The following is an 18,911-nucleotide window of genomic DNA, read 5'->3' on the forward strand; positions in this document are numbered from 1 at the left end:
ATTTTGTAGATCTGGAATATTTAACTACTCATCTTCCTGTTGCAACTGTGGCAATCTATGCCTTTTTAAGATGTGGTCACACCATATGCAATCTGGTAAACTTCCAATGAATGAATAACAATACATGGCTAAACAGCACCACCATGTGTGGCAATGAGGAAATGTTGAATAAATTGTTAGCATATCTCACAATTTTTGAATCATAAGAATAAGACAGAAAGCAGTCATCCACTTTAATCTTGAAGAGCCCCAGATATAAAAAAAACAAAAACAAAAAACAACTTGATTTCTGAACCTTTTTGGTTGTGTAAGAGTCTGTGTTTTGGGTGCAGTTTAAAAAAAATATTCGACAGGAAAGTGAATTTCACCCTCTGTGTCACTTTATGATCTCTCTCAATGAGACAATTTGTCTTGCAGCATAGATCACACTTACTTCTGAAAAATAGAAAAATCAGTTACCCCCTGTCAGCTTTAATAATCCATTTAATTAAACTGAATGCACCTTTTCTTTACTGAATATCACTCATTTCACTAGTGTTTGTGATTTTAAAGGTAAATGAATCCATACCATATTGAAATATTGATTGTCCCTTCAACCCCGTTCTCTACAAGAATTTACTTGAATATTTTTTCAAATCATATTCACACAGAACACAACTATCAAATATAGTTTTAGTGAGAAAGAAATGGCTAATAGGCTAATAATATTTGCGATTTCATGCCTGAGGTAACAAATATATGTTTGGGACTGCCCCCTATCAGATGTTGCCTAGTGATCGGAAATCGAAAATCGATAAAGCAAAGAAAAATAGGCTACCTCGTTATCACGGGAAAACGGCAGAGATAAAAATGTATGAGTACCTCAATGGGCTTCCGTAGTGATCCGAATTAGAACTACTAGATTTATTTATTGTTTTTCAAACAGTGTATGACCCAAACGGCACCCCAGCTAAGAACCGATATTAGCCAGGTAAGACACTTAGGTTAATGTAAAAATAATTTATTTTAGTGAAATAAGACACATTTTTCTTGGTGGTTTGCATCTCATGTTCTTCATTTGTAGCTAGTAAACGGAGCCTTAATGTGACTTAATTTAGTAAATCTTGTGACTATGAGTTTATTGTCAACAACAGTAACAGCTAACTACACTGAGAAATTGAAACCCGGTATCATTGCTGAATATCACAGAAATATTATTTTATGTTTTGGAAGGAAATAAGTTTAGAAGGCAGGGTAATAAACCTTTAGCTACAGCTGTGTGTAAGTTGTGTTTTATGATCATTTGGACAACTCTCTGTATATTTCACAAGCGCCAAAGGAAACTGAAGGATGGATGCAGAAGAAGAAAACATGTGAGTGTGGTGCACTGAACCCACACTGTTTGCTTTCAGCACACATTTGGTTGATTTGCATTTTTTGCAGTGTAGATCTGTATCTGAAAATAAGGAAATCCCGTTAAAATTGAACTCAACAGCAAAGAAAACAAGGGAGTCTTGTAAGCTATGTTTATGAAGCTTCTACTCTTGTGTGTGTGTGTGTGTGTGTGTATGTGTGTATGTGTGTGTGTGTGTATGTGTGTGTGTGTGTGTGTGTGTGTGTAGGGAATTAAAGGAGATGTCTGAAAGAATATCTGAGCTTGAGCACAGCCAGAGCCAGCTGAAGACAGTGAACACTGAGAGGAGGCGGTGGCTGGAGGTGGCAGGTGATGAAGTGGCTGACCTGCGCTTGGAGAACACAGCGCTCGCAAACCAAGTGAAAACGTAACCAGTCACACAGTAAACCCTCTCTTTCCCTTAGCAGTATGTTTCTGTACTCTCTATCAAACTTCACATTAGTTGGTCCGACCACAGTAGCTGCTAGCTGCTTCTCACACCACTGGTTTCTATGATAACACTAAACTTAGGCTATTCGTTATCTATGAGCGTGTTCAGAATGGGATAGGCCTACTAACATACTGAATACTCAGATCTGGAAAGTAACTAAGTACATTTACTCAAGTACTGTACTTATGTACAATTTTGAGGTACTGGCACTTTACTTGAGTATTTCCATTTTGTGAGACTTTATACATTTACTCCACTACATTTCAGAGAGAAATATTGTTCTTTTTACTCCACTACATTTATCTGATGGCTGTAGTTGCTAGTTACTTTGCAGAATAAGGTTTCACATGCAAAACATACGATAAGCTCATAAAATATGTTGCATTGTTAGAGTTTAAACTCCCCAAAAGGATATGGAACAGTTCGACCTACACCATACAAAATACTTCTTACAGGTTAATGCATCGATAATTTAACACTCTGAAAGGGACTGTTCTTCAGAATGAGTAGGCTACTTTTACTTTTGATACTTCAGAAGGCCACATTTTGCTGCTAATACTTTTATAGGCTACTTTAAAATTTGGAATGCAAGTTTTACTTTTAATTAAGTATTTTCTGTATTACAGTATTGCTACTTTTACTTAAAGGATAAGGTCAGTGTTTTTTAATGCATTGCTTACCGTCAACAAATCCTATGAAAATAACAAAATCAGCAATGAATTTGTTTTGCCAGCAAATCTTGTCCATGTAGCCGGTGCCCAATGCAGCCATGTCCCAGCAGCCATAGAACTCCATTGTATTAAAAAAACGATTAAAAACACGTCAAAGAGCCATGCCGTTGCTCTGGGCAGCATATTTCATCATCACGATGCCCCGGGCCAGCCGACTTTTTCCTCAAACAACTTAATAAGCCGGCTGTAAACACTTTGTGATCTCAGGAAAGTAGTTCTGTAGCACCAAAAATAGTCCCCGGTGTAATGAAGAAATGGTTCCCAATTTAATTTGATTTGGTAATAACTACAACAGCCTGACTTTTCGAGGTAACAGTTTGCAATTTTTAAAATTGAAACTATGTCTTTGTGAGCTATATTTCAAGGTTTTTAGCTTACAATTGGAGCCAATGACTTCCGGGTTGACGGCTAAAAACGGTACGTGGGAAGTCAGAAAGTAACGGGAGTAGAGCAAACGCATTGTTGATTTTGTTATTTTCATAGGATTTGTTGGATTTGTAAGCAATGCATTAAAAAACACCGGCCTTATCCTTTAAGTAAAGGATTTGAGTACTTTTTCCACCACTGTGATCACTACATGCTCAATGAGTATGTACTGCATGTTCAAGTTGTGATTACCTGTTCCATTACCAGCAGACATTTCAGTGCATTTCAGTAAGCAGGCCAGGCTATATGTGAACAGATGCAAATCAAAATTAATATTTTTCAGTAATAAAATATAAGTTAGGATTAGATTAAATATTTGCTCCATTATTTCAAACCAATAACTCACCCTAAAACATCTCTGTGATTATTTTCATTTACAAATGATTTGACAGCAGTGTCGTCTTTTCAAGTGAGCAGTAGTGTTTTGATCCAGTGGTTTAACACTGTGGTGGATAATCTGTCAGGAACTTGTAGATCTGTTTGTTGTCCCCAGCCTGCAGAAGTGCATCAGCGATGAAGAGCAGGTAGAAGTGGAGCTTTGCAGGGTCAGGACCCTCCTAGCTGAGCAACACCATATTAACAAACTCGATGAAAAGGAGATCCAAAAATGGGTGGGTGACCAGAAATTCCCTCGCTCCCTTAGTTTGTCTTTTTATGACTCTTGTCAAACAATTAATCATATTCTGCTGCATACTCATCAAACTGGCACATTAACTCTCACCCAGAGAAAGGATGTGTGTCCTCTTGTTTCAAATACCTTTAACTTGCTCTGCTCTCAGTGACAGTGACTTGAAGCAGCAGGTTTTATGACTTTCGTTATTTTTCATTAAACACTTTCTTTTCCTCATCATTACTTTCTCATAATTTTCAATGAGTAATAATGACACCAGGGCTTTTAAGATAGATCTGTGGTAGACACACAGATACACAGGTATCATACCATTAATGTAATTAATTAATCAATGTAATTAGAAATATCTGTTGATGGCCCCTCATCTTGTTTTGTTTTGTGCAGGAGAATGAACAAAACATCGCAAGGGAGCGGAATGAGAAGGTCATTGCTGAGGTACGACGTCTGTTACCTATAAGAAGTAAACCTTTCTGCCTGCACATCATTGCTGATCAGCTGGCAACCAGTATTTCAGTTCAGGAGTGTGATAGAAACGTAAAAATGCTGTGTGTTCTTTCCACATTCTGACCTGGTTGTCTTTAGCTGAACAGCCTGCAGCACCAGAGAGACCAGAACAAGATAAACATCTGCAGCCTCAGAGCTGCACTGCAAACCCTTCAGGTAACACCATGTCTTCCACTCAAGTTCATTCTCTCTCTGGTTATCTGCACAGCTTTCAGCCATCTGTCAAGTAATTTAACATAATCAGTCAGTTTATGATTTGTTATGTTGTGTGTTTCTTTAGTCCGAAATGGAAGAGTCTCAGCTAGAGCTGAAGAATAGGGATGATGTTCTCCATCAGGTAGGAACAGAGGAACAAGTGTCAAGTGTCAAGCAGTGCTGGATCAAACACTCAAAGAGATTTTCTGATGGAACTGAATCTTTCTCTTTATATTTCAGCATTCAGATCATGCAGAAGTCAGTAAATGTTGTAATATCGTTCAACATTTTGAAACACTAATGTTTGGTGTGTGTGTGAGGTAGCAAAACTTGCAGCTGAGGCACTTGGAGGAATCAAAACAAGAGTCTTCCAACATCGTAAAGGTAGGGACATTCAGATACACTCGTCATCATCCGATAAAAAAAACAAAAAAACACACATTTCACACACAGTCACATTTCAGACATGAAGAAAAGCAACCCTTTTTTTAAACCAGATTTACTGCCAAGAACATTTGACATTATAGGATGCATTCTGAACAGGTTTGTAGGTCCTGGACTCTAAAACTTTTCGTTACATAAATAACAGGGTAATAACATAAGTTGAAACTTAAATGATCCGTGGGGATAAATACGCTCATTGCATCAGCAAAGAATAGAATATAGATACAAATACAAGATGAACATATTGAAGATTAAAGATACAGTGTTTTCATCATGCAATACAAAGCTCCTGTGGGCTTGAAGTAATTCTCATTATGTTTGCTAATGACAGATGTTTGCAGCTTACGGATTTACAAATTTACACTCCAGTGCAGGAACAGCTATTCAGGGTGGAAATGTGCATCATGGCTGTGTTTACACGCATGTAGTAACCCTGCTATTGGCCATAGCCAGGTGAAGGTCTTGTTTGGTTTAGGACCTGTTTACGTCAGTTCTCCTGTCTCTTCTCCTGTCTCTTCTCCTGTCTCTCCTGCAGGACCTCAGGCTGAGGATACAGGAAGTTAAGAACCAGCTAGAGGTCAGGCAGGACGACGCCTCATGGTAAGCTAAACACTCTGCATCGCAGTGCAGGTTTATTAGTGATTCTTCATCTTGTAGCTAAATACAAGTACATACACGCTAACTCCTCTGTTTTCACTCATATGGCTGCTATTGGTTTCCAGTGCTGGACTGGATGACTTTATGGCAGGAGGTTATGGACGCCCCCTGTCCTTTGCAGAGGAAATGGAGCTCCTGGCCTCTTCAGCTGTGGTGAGTCAGGGTGTGTTGACTTTTTTACTTTAATTATAGTGGGGAACAGCCCAATCTCAACAAAGATTGAGGCGGGGTTTCACATAGTCAGCTAACAGTTTGACTGCAACCCCCTCTTCTGGCTACTCTGCCTCCTCTGCCTCCATCGCCAAAGCCAGTGCAAGAACTCTCTAAAATACACAGAAACCCAAACCAGCGGTAGCCTACATGCAACATGCATGCATGTATCTATTCTTTGTTTATTCACAGTATTCCCATGATGTTACATGTATTTCCTAACAATATGGCGCTTTACACAGCTCATTGGCTGTTTGTCATTTGATTGTAATCACCCGTTAATTTATTACAATCACCTGTTATTATCCTACCAAGATGGCCGTGTGGTGATGTAACAGAATACCATGACTACAACCTGCATTTATTTTACAGTGTAAACCAAACGTCATCACCAGCTGAAATCGTTGTTATGGATACAAAATTTGTGTCATGCGCCCTGCTTTTTCATTTTATCAGCACACATTGTAGTTGAGGCAGTGCTTTTCCTACCAATAAAGGTGCATAGTAGACATCAAGACACATGCATTGCCCCCTTCACCCTGTTTTTAGACCACTGAACCAGAAAGAATGGAGAACTAATGATAGTTTTATTACCCTGTGGTTAACTTGTACCTCCACAAGTTGACCACTAGAGTGCTCCACTACAAAGCCCAGGTTCAGGTCTGGTCAGGAAGCTGCTATGTGGCTGTAGATGTGTAAATTAGGACGTTAGTGATCTCTGAAGTGTGGAAATAGGTCAGATCTCTACTGTAGCACTCTGTCCACTTAGGAAAGCACTGAGGCTGAGGAGAAAAGACATAAGATGGAGCTGGAGAGTCCGCCTGTCAAGGTTCAGACCAAAAGGTACTCAGGTTTCACATCGTAAGAAACTCTGATAGGCTTTGGGACAAATTGTCCTATAACTGTCAGAAGATTATATTTTCATGGGATAGATTTTCTGCCTTGGGACCTTTTACTGATTGGGGTATGTATCTTATTTGCACTTAGATTTAGATTCTCTCTTTCTTCCTATCTTGTCATTCACTATCTTCCCTCTGCTTCTGGTATCTCCATCTCAACGTGTGTGTGTGTGTGTGTGTGTGTGTTCAGATGGTGGCATAGTTATGTAAAGAGCCTGGCAATAGGAGCCCTGAAAGCAGGAACTGTCACCCTCGGCTTCCTCGTCCCTCTTGGTGTTTTTGCCTCTGCGGCGTCTCGATGCTGTGGAGAAAACTCAGACTTTTTCTCCTTCGACACGCTCTGGAGCACCGCACGCTTTTTAATACAGCCTTACTGCTACGTGGACTATGGGCACTTACCTCCCATCTGACTCCCATCAACTTTATTTTTTTATCTAATAAAATTTCTATGAATCTCACTGGTGAGTGCTTGTGACGACTGTGTACAACACTTTGTAAATGATGGTTTTCAAATGGGTGAAATATCCTATAATGATCATCGTCATTTAGCAGAGTGATTATTTTGATTCATTGTTGGAGTCAAGCCAAGAGTTTTGGTCACTTTTTTTTTGCAGTTGTACTTGGCCGCAAAGGTAACAAAAACTACTTAATTACACTACAAGATACACAAATATGACAACAAAATAGCTCTTTGAATTGATTAAAAATACATGCACTCATGATACTGTAAGGCTCTTTGGATAAATGGCATATGTATGGATATGAGATACAGTAAAAGCCTGTTGTTTGACACACATGCCATCCACCCTAATCTTGTAGAGGATTCTTTATTTATTTAGGATTCTTTTATGTAAAGTTTGGCTTGGACGACAGCTTCTCCCAAAAAATACTGCTCAGCTTGATTTGTGAGGCAGTTTTCTGACACTCAGAAGGTCTGTGAGAGAGTGCAGCTTTAAGAGCATCCCACCTGAGGCTTGTCGTCTTAATGAAAAACTGATTGGCTCAGTGGTACGATGTAGACCTTTTTCACAGCTGTCATTTTGACGTGTCATAGCAGGGTAAACACAGGTGTAACTAATAACATTAATGATGGTTCCATTCCATTAAAGCTGGGGATACACCACACAACTTTTAAAATCCTAACAGATTATGAAAAGACTGGGCATATACACTAACCGACTGGTTTCTGCAGATTTTTTTATGACGACTGAAAAACTGGGGATCACACACTTAACGACTACGCCAGATGAGGCATCACACTCGACTTGTCACACGAAACCACGAACTCTCGCGGTACGCTACGAGATGCCGGTAGCAAAGCAAACACGGGGTACAGCATAGATATAAATTGACATTATAGGCCTACATTTTTATGGGTACTAGAGCTTGCTGTTGTTGTTGCGCCACCATCTGCATGGAATAAAGGAAGAAACAGAGGGAAAAACAGTCCGTGTATGTTTTGGTCATTCTATTTTCTTTTCAGAAACAGAAAATAAAAAATGGAAAACGAATGATGATTTATTGTTCATTTCAAAATCCAAAAATGGCAAACCGAAATATACAAGGAATTGTCCGTATTCCTGGTGAGAAACGGCAGATACAACATTTACAAAGGACTTTTCCTTTTCTCCTTTGTAAAACAGAAAATAAAATAACAAAAATAAAAAAAAAGCCCATTTTGGGATTGCAACCTGAATATAGAGCTGTGCGTCTTTCAGCACCATCAAGGCCTGGAAAGCGGAAAGGAGAGAGAGAAGCAGAGAGGGAGGAAAATAGAATGACCAAAAAATACACAGACCCAAAATTTGCATAAAGGTGTGGAAGGCAGTATTGACTGCACAGACTGCAGAGGGAGCTGGAGGTGAGCAGCAAATGTAAATCAAATACCTGTTGCTACATAATGGAGCCAAAGCTATGAAGTGGGAACTGAGAATGTTTCTAGGCTGTACCCTTCATACACTTATAGATTTTTATAGAGACCAGGACAGACTTGGCCCGATTGTGAAAAAGCGGGGCAATAGTTGTCTAGTGTATCCCCAGCCAGGCCCTGTCACTGAATGGAACCATCATTAATGTTATTAGTTACACCTGTGTTTACCCTGCTATGACACGTCAAAATGGCTGCTGTGAAAAAGGTCTATTGTTGAAGATTTCCTCTCTTTAATTTGGCAGCAAAGGGAAAGAGTGGACATTTTACCAGTTATAATCCTATCAGGGATGTAGTGGAGGGAAAACACACCTAAAAACAGTTTACCGCCCTTGAAGTAGGCCTAGTGTTTATCCACCTTTATAGGCTGACAAAACATTCCTGATGTGAAAGTACTAGTGTCAAATTGATTACAGTTACACAGATGTGAGGTTTTCACAAATAAATAAACAATAAATAAACTTGTCATCAGTTGTTTGCCTTATGATCACCAACTGTCAAAGTTTACCCACCTTACAAGTTACCAATACACCACTGCCATTTGTTGTACCCAAACCCTACTTAAGTGTTCTGCTCTAATAGAGTAGCCTATATTGTAAGGTGTAAATTTAAATTAGAGTATCCATTGCCATTTGATGGTACAGAAGCTGTTGATTGCAGAGCATAACTACCTCACACACTTTCACTTTACCAAATGTAGGCCAAAATAGTGTGATTAAATTAACTCATGTAGTCCCAGTAATAAATAAAAAGGTGGGTAAACTATAACTCAGATTAGTTTAATGGTGAAAACTATGAATGTCACATCATAAACATGTACTGTAGGCCTATGTTAGCCAGCCCTAAAAGGTGGATTAACGCGCCTCACTCCACAGGTGGGTAAATTGAGTTAAGCGGGTTCACCCCCCTCTCCATCCCTGCCTGTGTACAGTGTGTCATCATGGTTTGCCTGTGGCCTGAAGTTAACTTGCATAACAACAGGGTGAATGCTACTGGGAGGAGTAAAGCAAACCAGTCCCGACTCCCCAGGGGCTCCAAGCCTGAAAAACACGTTTCGCAAATACTCCAGCCGGCTTTTCCTTCTTCAGCCAGGACAGAGGCAGGTCTGCTCCCGGTCTAGGGTTTCCTGTTAGCATTCCCCGCTGTAGTGGTTAAAGTAAACAGGTTTTTTTGTCGGGGTTGAGGTCCTGTTCAGTCAGTCACCAGGTCTGAGATGGATGCTGAGAGTCACGACGAGATGAGCGGGCTGGAGAGAAGCAACCACACGGCGTTTATAGACGACAACATCCTGTATGTTTGGGGGGGTTACCAGGTAAGACACGTCGCTACATAATTATACCTCGGTGGGTTAGGTGCGTCTGTCAAGAGCCCCGGGAATGGTGTCACGAGATAAATGCCATTAGTCTCGTGCCTTTTGAATTCTCCATTATCCTAATGAGAAGTCACTGACGGCTGATATTCCCATAGGAAGTTGATGGTGACCGTAACTCCTATGGCATCACTATACGATATTCCTATAACGACATATGGGCCTAGTTTGGCTGTGATTTGTATAGTGTCATTCTAAAATTTAACATTGATTATAGTTCTTTTTTAAAGGTTTACATTGGTGTTTCTGCATAAATGTTCATAGAGAACAATGGTGACCAGCTGTTGAATGGAAAACCCCACTGTTAAGCCAGTGGTACTCAAGGAGCCGCCATTGAAGCTTTAATTGCTAAGGAAGTTTTAGCATGACCCCAGAATTGTCTGAGACATAATTTACATTCTGCAAAAAAAAGTATATGAACAACACTGTATAACCAAGACTACAGCCAGACTTTGATGTCACCAAGAGAAACTCTTGAGGGTTGACCATGAATGACATTTACTTGTGTAAATTTACTTATTTTATTTACTTACTTGTGTAAATATACTTATTTATTTACATTACTTCACAGCAGCAGTAACAGTTTTTAACCAGAAAACATACAAAATGCCTCTCGGCACTGTGCTGCTTCAGAAAGCAGTTCTAGAAAGTGTTGGATGGCATCACAGGCTTTGTTAAGATCAGATGAAACTTTTTGCTTTGCTAATACATTTCCCAGTAACTTGTTAACTGTTTATTTCTTTGTCACATGATGGTATATCTTGTCTTTGTTTCCTGACAGGTTGTTGCTGGAAATGAGGTTGTGTTGCCTAGCGATGAGATATGGCTCTGTGATTTGAACAGCGGGGCTTGGTAAGATATCAAGTCGTTCTATCATCTGAGAGGGATGCTGTGTCAGGTTGACATCTAATCTGTGGCAGTACAGCATGTTTATTTCATCAAGTTCCTTAAAATGGATACAAACAATATACTGTAACTTCCCCAACAAACCAGTGGGATTTAAACTTCATGAAGACCAAAGAATAGGGTTTCAGAGGAATCAGTAGCAAATTGGAAACCAGTAGCCTCTGACTTTTAATGAAGCAATTGGCTTAGGATCATAAATCCAGATCTTCTTTGATTGTGTTATACCTGCACATGATACAAAGATTGTGTTAACTCAAAATGAAACTCCAGCTACTAGCTATGTTATTGCTGTCTCTTCTAGTTTTACGGTTCAACTTTCAAGTTGAGAAAGAGGGGAGCTCTTAATAAAGCCAGCCCCCACCATCACTTTACCTTTACATGTGTGTCCAACTTGCTCTCTCTCTCCTCCTCCTTCCTCTGTTTGTGTGTGTGTGTGTGTGTATCAGGGAGCGGAGGGAGATTACCGGGGATTTGCCCTCACAGCTATCAGGCTTCTGTGGCTCCTATGTCAACAACACGCTCTACATCTTTGCTGGATGCGACCCCACTGGATACACCAACGACGTGAGTTGCCCCAGGCTGCTTGTAAAACCAGCGCTGATGAGAATGTGGGATAGGGACGTGTTGCCTGATGTGTTTCTTGTTTTTTTCATGGCCGCATATTGATATGAAAGCTGTGAAATGCGGAACTTGCTGTAACTTGAGATTGGCTGGCAAGGCGGAGACAGATACAGAAACAGCAACATGCAGCGTGCGGAAAGGGAGAGTTGGCAATGAAATGTGTGCAAAAATTGGTCGCAATGTGAGCTGTGAATGAGGCGCCTTGCTGTATCATTATCATTCCTTATCAAACGGTAACAAGTCCACACATCAGTGTTCACCTCAGAAATGTAAGGGCATTCTGAAGCAGAAGCACAAGCAGAGAGTTAGTTGTAATACTCAATATTTCATAGAGCCAACTTCAATGAATTTTGACTGAAATTGAGTAGGATTACAGCTTCCTCTTCAGAATAACATTTTTTTTTACATGCAGGAAACATATTTTTCCTTTTCTGCTGTGCTTTATTTAAGGAAAGTCTGGAATTTTTGTGCTTTTCCCAGTTAAATGTTGGCCTTAGTGATTCAGGGCCTCACCAACAATAATGGATGGCCATGTTATAATGCTCGGCTAATGCAGATGTCCCTAGTTTGGTTGTATGAACTGTTGCATTTATCTACGCTCCTGTTTGCAGCTGTTCAGCGTTGACCTCACGGAGCCGTGCTACACATGGAAGAGAGTGACCGACGCCAGAGGAACTACGCCCTCACCGCGAAACAAACACTCCTGCTGGGTACACAGAGACAGGTCAGCTGTCTGTCTGAATGCCTGTATTCCCGCCTGTCTGTGTGCACAATCGCTGTTTCCTCACCCCCCATCCACACCTAACAATGAGCTCCAGCCAAGCCATTTAATCGCTCACGCCCCAGCGAGAGCAGGCTTTTCACCCTCATACCTGAGGAATTGGTCATTTTGCATGCTAACGAACCTCAACAGGAGGAGATAAAGAGGAGCTGTTTTGGAATTTAATGTTTTTAACCATGACCCAAGAAATGAATTGAGGGTTTTGGAGGGATTTCCCCGTCTGTAGCATTGATAAAATCTTTAATAATAACATGACAACTCATTGATCTTGCAAATTTCCACATTGCACTGAATCAAGAGACTCCTTTTACAGTGGATTTCACCTCATGTTCTCTAGTTTTCACACTGTTTTGTGTGGTTAAAGTAGTGTTGTGTGAAATGGTGAAGGATAAATTATGTATCCTTGTTTCTTTGGTGCAGACTAATCTACTTTGGAGGGTATGGCTGTAAGACCATAGGGGAGGTACGCAACACTTCATTGTCTAGCTTCATCGTGGAAGAGACATCCTGGGTAAATAATACTACATCACAACAGCATTTTGTTCTCATGTATATCTTGGAGCCATATCTCAAATCTTTTTATTGATTTTGCACCAGTGTTGTAGACAACAAACAGTGACATACCCAAGACGTTTGTTCTTGGAGCCATATCAACCGATAGTCTGTCATTGTTTTATTCCATGGTAGTTTTGGTGTTGTTTGGCATATGCATGCTTCTTGAAATACTTTGGTAATCATATTATACTTTGACATATGACGTTTGGTCATTATATTGTACTTTAGCATATGATCTTGGCATATATCTTGTTTTGGAAATCATAATCACACATCATCACCCTTTAGACAGTGATTGGGAACACGTTATTTAGGTGCTGGGGCTGGAACAACGAAGTCAGTGTTTTTGACACACATACTGCCACATGGAGTGTGCCAGAAACTCAGGTGAGTAGAACAACATGAACATTTTCTGCCTAAGCAATTTGACTGATAGAAGCAGGCTAGTAGTTCTTATGCTGGATACCGCTGTGCAGGTTACCATTTTGAATAATGGAAAGTCCATAGCCGGTTCTTGATAATACTTTTCTGTACATTACAAGAGGCATGTCCAATAACATGTCACTGTTGTGTTTCCTGTATGTGATTATAATTAATTTCTGCCAATGAAAAAAAAATACAATGGAGAGCAAAACATTTTAATCCGTTTATGTCAGACTCTTGCTATGATGTGATATGTCCTGTGATTTGAGCTGGTCACATAATTTAAAAGTGTCCAGTCTGAGTGTCTTGTGTTAAAATGGGATTTGGCTGATACAGTTACCACATGAAGGGCATCATTGCAGTGTGTCCCTCTTTGTTTTGATCAGGGTCCTGCCCCGGCGCCCAGAGGCTGCCATGCCAGCGCCCTTCTGGGGAACAAAGGTTTCATCTCCGGTGGCCTGGTGAGTTGGCTTGACATTGCTGAGCGTTTGGCTACACCACCATGTATCTCTGACCATGTGAATGGGAAAGCAGTATCTATACACATATAGTGATCAAATAGGATTTAAAGAAATAATAAGATGTTTTTTCTCTGGCATAAAATGTAATTTTCACTATAATGATACATCTTGCCAAATCATGGCTTACATGACCAAGGTGGTGCCACTGAAATGGTAATCTTCAGAAAATACTATAATGACACTTTTATAGTGATTGCATGGAGGGGTTAGGTTAAGGTTACTTTATTGTCCCCCATGGGAGGACAATAAAGGGGGGGCGTTCCCATAATCTTCCCTGCCGTCTTAACCAGACTAAATATTTGAGCTTTAAACTTGACCGTTAGGTTTCCGTTAGGGTTAGAATTTCCTAACTCTAAAAAAGGCTTTCTTTTACTAATACACATACACTTGATTGTTTCCAGGAAACCAAAGAGTTGGACCTGTTCTGCTTGGATCTGGAAACCTGGACCTGGACTCAATTGTAAAACTGCCTTCACTCTCACACCGATATCATTGACTTTTCTTATTGCTTTTGATTTATTAGCATATCTTTCCAGTGATTTACTGACCACAACTGCGTGTGTGTGTTACTCTCCACACCACCAGTGACCTGCCCCCTTCCTGCGTACCCCTGGGGCGCTCCATGCACACCTTGACCCCCACATCAGATCACACGCTGTTCCTCTTCGGAGGTCTAGGGACAGACGGAAATCCTCTGAGTAAGTCTAGGCCGCAGAATAACTATCGATCCCCTCTACATTTATGGACCGAAGTCTCCGTCACATTTTATCTGCATCATTTCATAATCATCATGATCCTCCATCAGCCTCTGCGAAATGTGCACAAGGTTGAAGGACATCTTTAACGCAACTCTGATAACAAAGGATGTCCTTCCCTCCCATAGACTGCTTGAGTTTCCCAATAGGACTGAAAGGAAGGCTCCCTTTTAGTTTAAAGCTTCTTTCATCATAAAACCTTTCCCTTTAGGTGATGCCTGGCAGTTTGATACACTGAAGGGAGAGTGGACAGAGAGGACACACCCACACAGTGACAAGCCCAGGTATTCCCTCACCCAGCCAGCCAGAATTAGGACAAACACCTCTAACTTAGCAGGATTTTTCAGGATTTCTCATAAACACACACGCACACACACACACACACACACACACACACACACACACACACACACACACACACACACACACACACACACCATGTTGTTTTGTGTTATGCAGTCATTGGAAATCTATTAAAATGCTATACATTCCTGCTCCTCAGCATCCTCCCCATAATAGGAAATTACTATGATGCAAGCTTGAGTGGTGGAGATGCACCTTTAGTGATCAGGTAGTAGTAGGTAAATGTCTGCCTTAGCATTACAGTTTACCTTCTGCCTCATGTTTTATCATTTAGAATAAATCAGTTTTTTCCTCCTAGAATCTCTGTGAATGAAGGCTCTTAAAAAAAGGCATTGCATTCAAGTGAATTGCATTTAACAAGTTTCTGCTGAGGTGGCAGTGCTGTACCTTTTCCTGATAAAGGCTTTACATAAACACAGCATCTCAATAGCTTGAGTTATCACTTTCCATGCCAACCCCAAGAGAGGTGAATACAGCTCATAGTGTTGTGTAAATCAACATCTGATTGTATTCTCATATTCTCCTGTGTTCACCCTCCCCAGGTTGTGGCATACAGCGTGTCAGGGCAAGGACAATGATGTGGTTGTGTTCGGGGGAAGCTGCAACTTCTCCATCCTTGTGGACACGGTATGTGTCAAGAAAACCCCTATTCAGGAAAATGGGTTCATTTGTATTTTTCAAATTTGGGTTCTTCATTTCCTGGGCACATTTTCAGATAATTTTATCTAAGATTTTAGGTTGATTTTCCTTTACATCAAAAGCAAAGTTGCTTTCAGTATTTGAAAGGTTTATTTTTAGGTCCACAGTAAGGTCTTAGTGACTATAACATTGGGCAACGTAAGCTCTTTTACTCCAAATAGGATTTTGCAGACATCAACAAAACATTGCATACTGTACGCAGTCAAAACATCTTTTTTTTCTTTCATAAAATCCTCTTCACCAATGTAATTTGCAGAGTGAACTAATTATAACCCACTAATTGAGTAAAATTGTTGCACAAAGAAAGCTCAAGTGGTTTTAAGGGCTCAGAGTATGAGGTGCACTCACATGTGCTAATCTACAGATTTCACACATATTTCAGAGAACTGTATAGAACGTAACTGTGATGTAATTTTTTGAGTCTTAAGGGTCAAACACCCTCTGAGATTGTGTAGGTTGCACTTATTGAAATGAAAAGGGGGGACATGTTGCTAGATTGTCAAAATAGTAAAATGATTTATACATGGGATCATACAAAAAAATATATTTCCTATCCCCCACATTACTGTTGTCAGACCACAAACTAAGTTATACTGTAATAACGAAAATAATCCTTATTTTTTTCATGGGCATTTGTGTATTTTTGAAATTATACAATAGGGATTTAGCAATTTTCAAGAGTCATGAAATTCACTCAACACATACATAACCATGAAAACATCCAAAGTAGGAAAAAGAAAGCCACTCAAATTGCAGTTGTATTGGTTTTCCGCAACGGCAGCAAATATACAATGACACATTCATCCATCCATCTAACTGTCCTCACGTCAATGTTGTCAATTCTCTTGATGTCAGGTGGCTGTTCTGCGATCCCCATGGCAGCATCACTGCAAAGATGTGTTGATCTTCCAGACCCAGCCATACTCCCTCTCCAGGTAAGAAGAGCTTGCGAGGTTCATTTCTGATCTGATTCTGTATTCATATGGCAGTGGTGCATCACCACAGGATGGAAATTACCACCACTGCTAGAGAAAATGTGAAATTCAAATCAGCATTGTAATTTAGTCTTACTATCATAAGTGTAGTCCAAATGTTTTAGAAGTATTGATTTTATTATGATTATCAGATTATCAGATTTTTAGCACTACAACCTCAACTTGAAACATAACTTAGACCCAAACAGCAACAGATATGGGACAAAACTAGAATTATCCCCCCCAGGCACCACAGCTGCAACATTACAGAGGAAACACTGTGATCTACTGTATTAACAAGCCCCACAGCCATATCTGTGGCCCAAAATAGAAGTATTAGGTGTTCAAAATGTAACCAATCACTCCAGTTTTATATTTTGTGTGTTGGAACAGTGTGGCTCTTGTAACTTGTGTTGTGTCACATGCTAGTCACATGCATTTCTGCTTGCAACTACAGTATGTACAAGTCAGCGGGCTTGGCAGCATGTGTGAGCATGTTTGCATGTCTCCATCCACTTTGCATTCACACATGATTAAGTGATTTAACAAAGTCCACAGTGACCATATAAACACTAAGAGCTATTTATACTCTGAGCTGCATGGCTCCCTGTTGGAGCAGTGTGCAGGTGCACATTACAGCAAATGGGAAATGTTGTTATGCTAATGAGCATTACCAAACGGCCTTTCTCTACTGTATGGGCAGGACATGACGTAAAGTCAAGTCATACCAGTAAAGTCATACTGTGTTCATTAATGCTTGGACCAAAGGTTAGATAGTTATACTTAGTGGCAGTGTTTATTTCTTATTCCCATGGATAACTGGCCAAATGTAGATAATGTGAGATCATGTTGTGAGTTTGATAGCATAAAAAATTTCAGCTATCTAAAACATCAACGGTAAACATCAGCTCATCGTCAAAAACCGCTCCTTGGTGAGAGTCGAAGGAGAAACACGCAAATAATAACACAGTACAACAGTGGTGTGTAGAACAGCATGTCAGAAAAGCACAGCTCATCAGTCCTTGTCAGAGTTGCACTAGTTTTTCATTATTTCATTCATTTTTAACTAACCCGTGTGTCTTTCTCTCCTCTCTAGATTGTGTGAGGACTTCATAGGAAAACATGCAGAGCTGATCGGAGAGCAGCTGAACTGGCTGCCACCAAGGCTGCGGAAGAGAGTCGACAAGAGATTTGCCTTTTTCTCTGCTAACAAGCCAATGCTTACAGCCTGATTTTAGAGTGACAGGATTACATTACATTACTTCTGAGCTGATAGACAGGTGTTACCAAATTATATTAATTTTGTGTGTCAATGTGCTTTTGTGTTTGCCTGTTAGACTTAATTTCATTCTTCTTTGTTAAACTAAAAGACCATGCGACTGAAGCTTCACTATTTTAACTTCTATGTTGGCACATTAGCTTTAAGAAATACCTCATTTGTAAATACTGTCTTTTTTTAACAACCAATTGTGATTTGACGAATGTTAGTCCACATGGCTTTACAGAGCTGGTCATTGGACAATGTGCGATCTTTGTTTGATTAAAAAATATTGATATGTTGTTTATTATTAAACTGAAGAAACTGTACCATTTCATTGATTCGTATGTTGTAAAACAAAACCAATCGACAGAGGGGAAAAAAACAAGATTTATTTAATCTAATGAAGTTCAATGGTTTAATTACAAAATGCATGATTTTTTTTCTTCTCAAAATCAGATGAAACATTAAGCGTTTTATAGTGTCAAAACAAGTCACAACCTATTCGTCGGTAACGGTTCTTTGACTGTTCAACTGCTGCTAAGTACAGAACAATACAGATTACTGGGACACTTGAACGCATCTGTTTCTAACAGGTCAGAGGCAGGATGCCCTCTGCTGCCTCAGGACACATCTACGACAAACTGCTGCATGCTACAGTACACTATCAGCATGACCTAACATCATATTTTGAAACAGTTTTTAAACACTTTTAATTCAGCTATGCAGGGAAGTAGACATCTTATGGTCCTGTTTTACAGTTCCCAATGTACAGACTTGGGTGCTGAAAATGGATAATTGTTCAATTACCTGAGAAAGATGAAACTTGTATATGTGTAATGTACAGCAGCATAGGGACAGGGATGTTTATGATCAATGTTTCCGACTAAAAAAAAAAAAAATTCTTAAGGCTGTGTGAATTTATTCCCTCTGCCCTCTCCTCACACTTCCTCTCCTGATATTTTCTCCAAAATATATTCAATAAAGATAAACATCAACATTACAGATAGAAATCCCCCTAAAAAGAACTAACTAAAATGTAATTTACATGACTGTTTTGCCCAGCTTCACATATTGATCATCACATTCAACATTGATCTCAACATAGTCACTTTGTTCATGTGGTGACATTTCACTTTGGTAGACTAGCTTCAGTTTTTAGTGCACATAAGAGTTCCACTAACATTTGGGGGGGGGACCCATAATCAGTACAACTTGTTTACTTTTGTTTTGTCTAGG

The 18,911-nt window shown here is 39.9% G+C and overlaps 2 protein-coding genes across 3 annotated transcripts in view; one reads left to right on the forward strand and one right to left on the reverse strand.

The window, feature by feature from the left end:
• Positions 1-9,577: 9,577 nt before the first annotated feature.
• On the forward strand, positions 9,578-18,041 carry LOC139666488 (kelch domain-containing protein 1-like). The gene is made up of 13 exons (XM_071545731.1): positions 9,578-9,759; positions 10,598-10,668; positions 11,169-11,286; positions 11,955-12,067; positions 12,545-12,635; positions 12,968-13,066; positions 13,489-13,563; positions 14,025-14,083; positions 14,209-14,321; positions 14,590-14,662; positions 15,284-15,368; positions 16,296-16,375; positions 17,511-18,041. Exons 1-13 carry the CDS (start codon positions 9,661-9,663, stop codon positions 17,644-17,646), a joined length of 1,212 nt encoding a protein of 403 aa, XP_071401832.1. The 5' UTR covers positions 9,578-9,660; the 3' UTR covers positions 17,647-18,041.
• Positions 18,042-18,044: 3 nt separating this feature from the next.
• Positions 18,045-18,911, reverse strand: part of LOC139666489 (LIM and SH3 domain protein 1-like) — an 11,032-nt gene continuing 10,165 nt past the window's right edge. For both annotated transcript variants that reach the window (XM_071545733.1, XM_071545734.1), the window contains one exon: positions 18,045-18,911. This exon is cut by the window's right edge and continues 295 nt beyond it. The gene's annotated coding sequence lies outside the window, so the exon portion shown is untranslated.

The sequence above is a fragment of the Centroberyx affinis genome, unplaced genomic scaffold (assembly GCF_046629955.1).
Source record: "Centroberyx affinis isolate AG114_WGS23_722 - 3 ecotype Tasmania unplaced genomic scaffold, CSIRO-AGI_Caff_v1 ptg005038l_1, whole genome shotgun sequence".
NCBI lineage: Eukaryota > Metazoa > Chordata > Actinopteri > Beryciformes > Berycidae > Centroberyx > Centroberyx affinis.

Excerpts from the sequence above, each read along its gene's own strand:
- LOC139666488 (XM_071545731.1), top strand. The coding sequence starts at position 9,661 with ATGGATGCTGAGAGTCACGACGAGATGAGCGGGCTGGAGAGAAGCAAC. Across the intron at positions 13,067-13,488 it reads GGAGTGTGCCAGAAACTCAG|GGTCCTGCCCCGGCGCCCAG; the intron begins GTGAGTAGAACA and ends TGTTTTGATCAG. Across the intron at positions 15,369-16,295 it reads TCTCCATCCTTGTGGACACG|GTGGCTGTTCTGCGATCCCC; the intron begins GTATGTGTCAAG and ends TCTTGATGTCAG.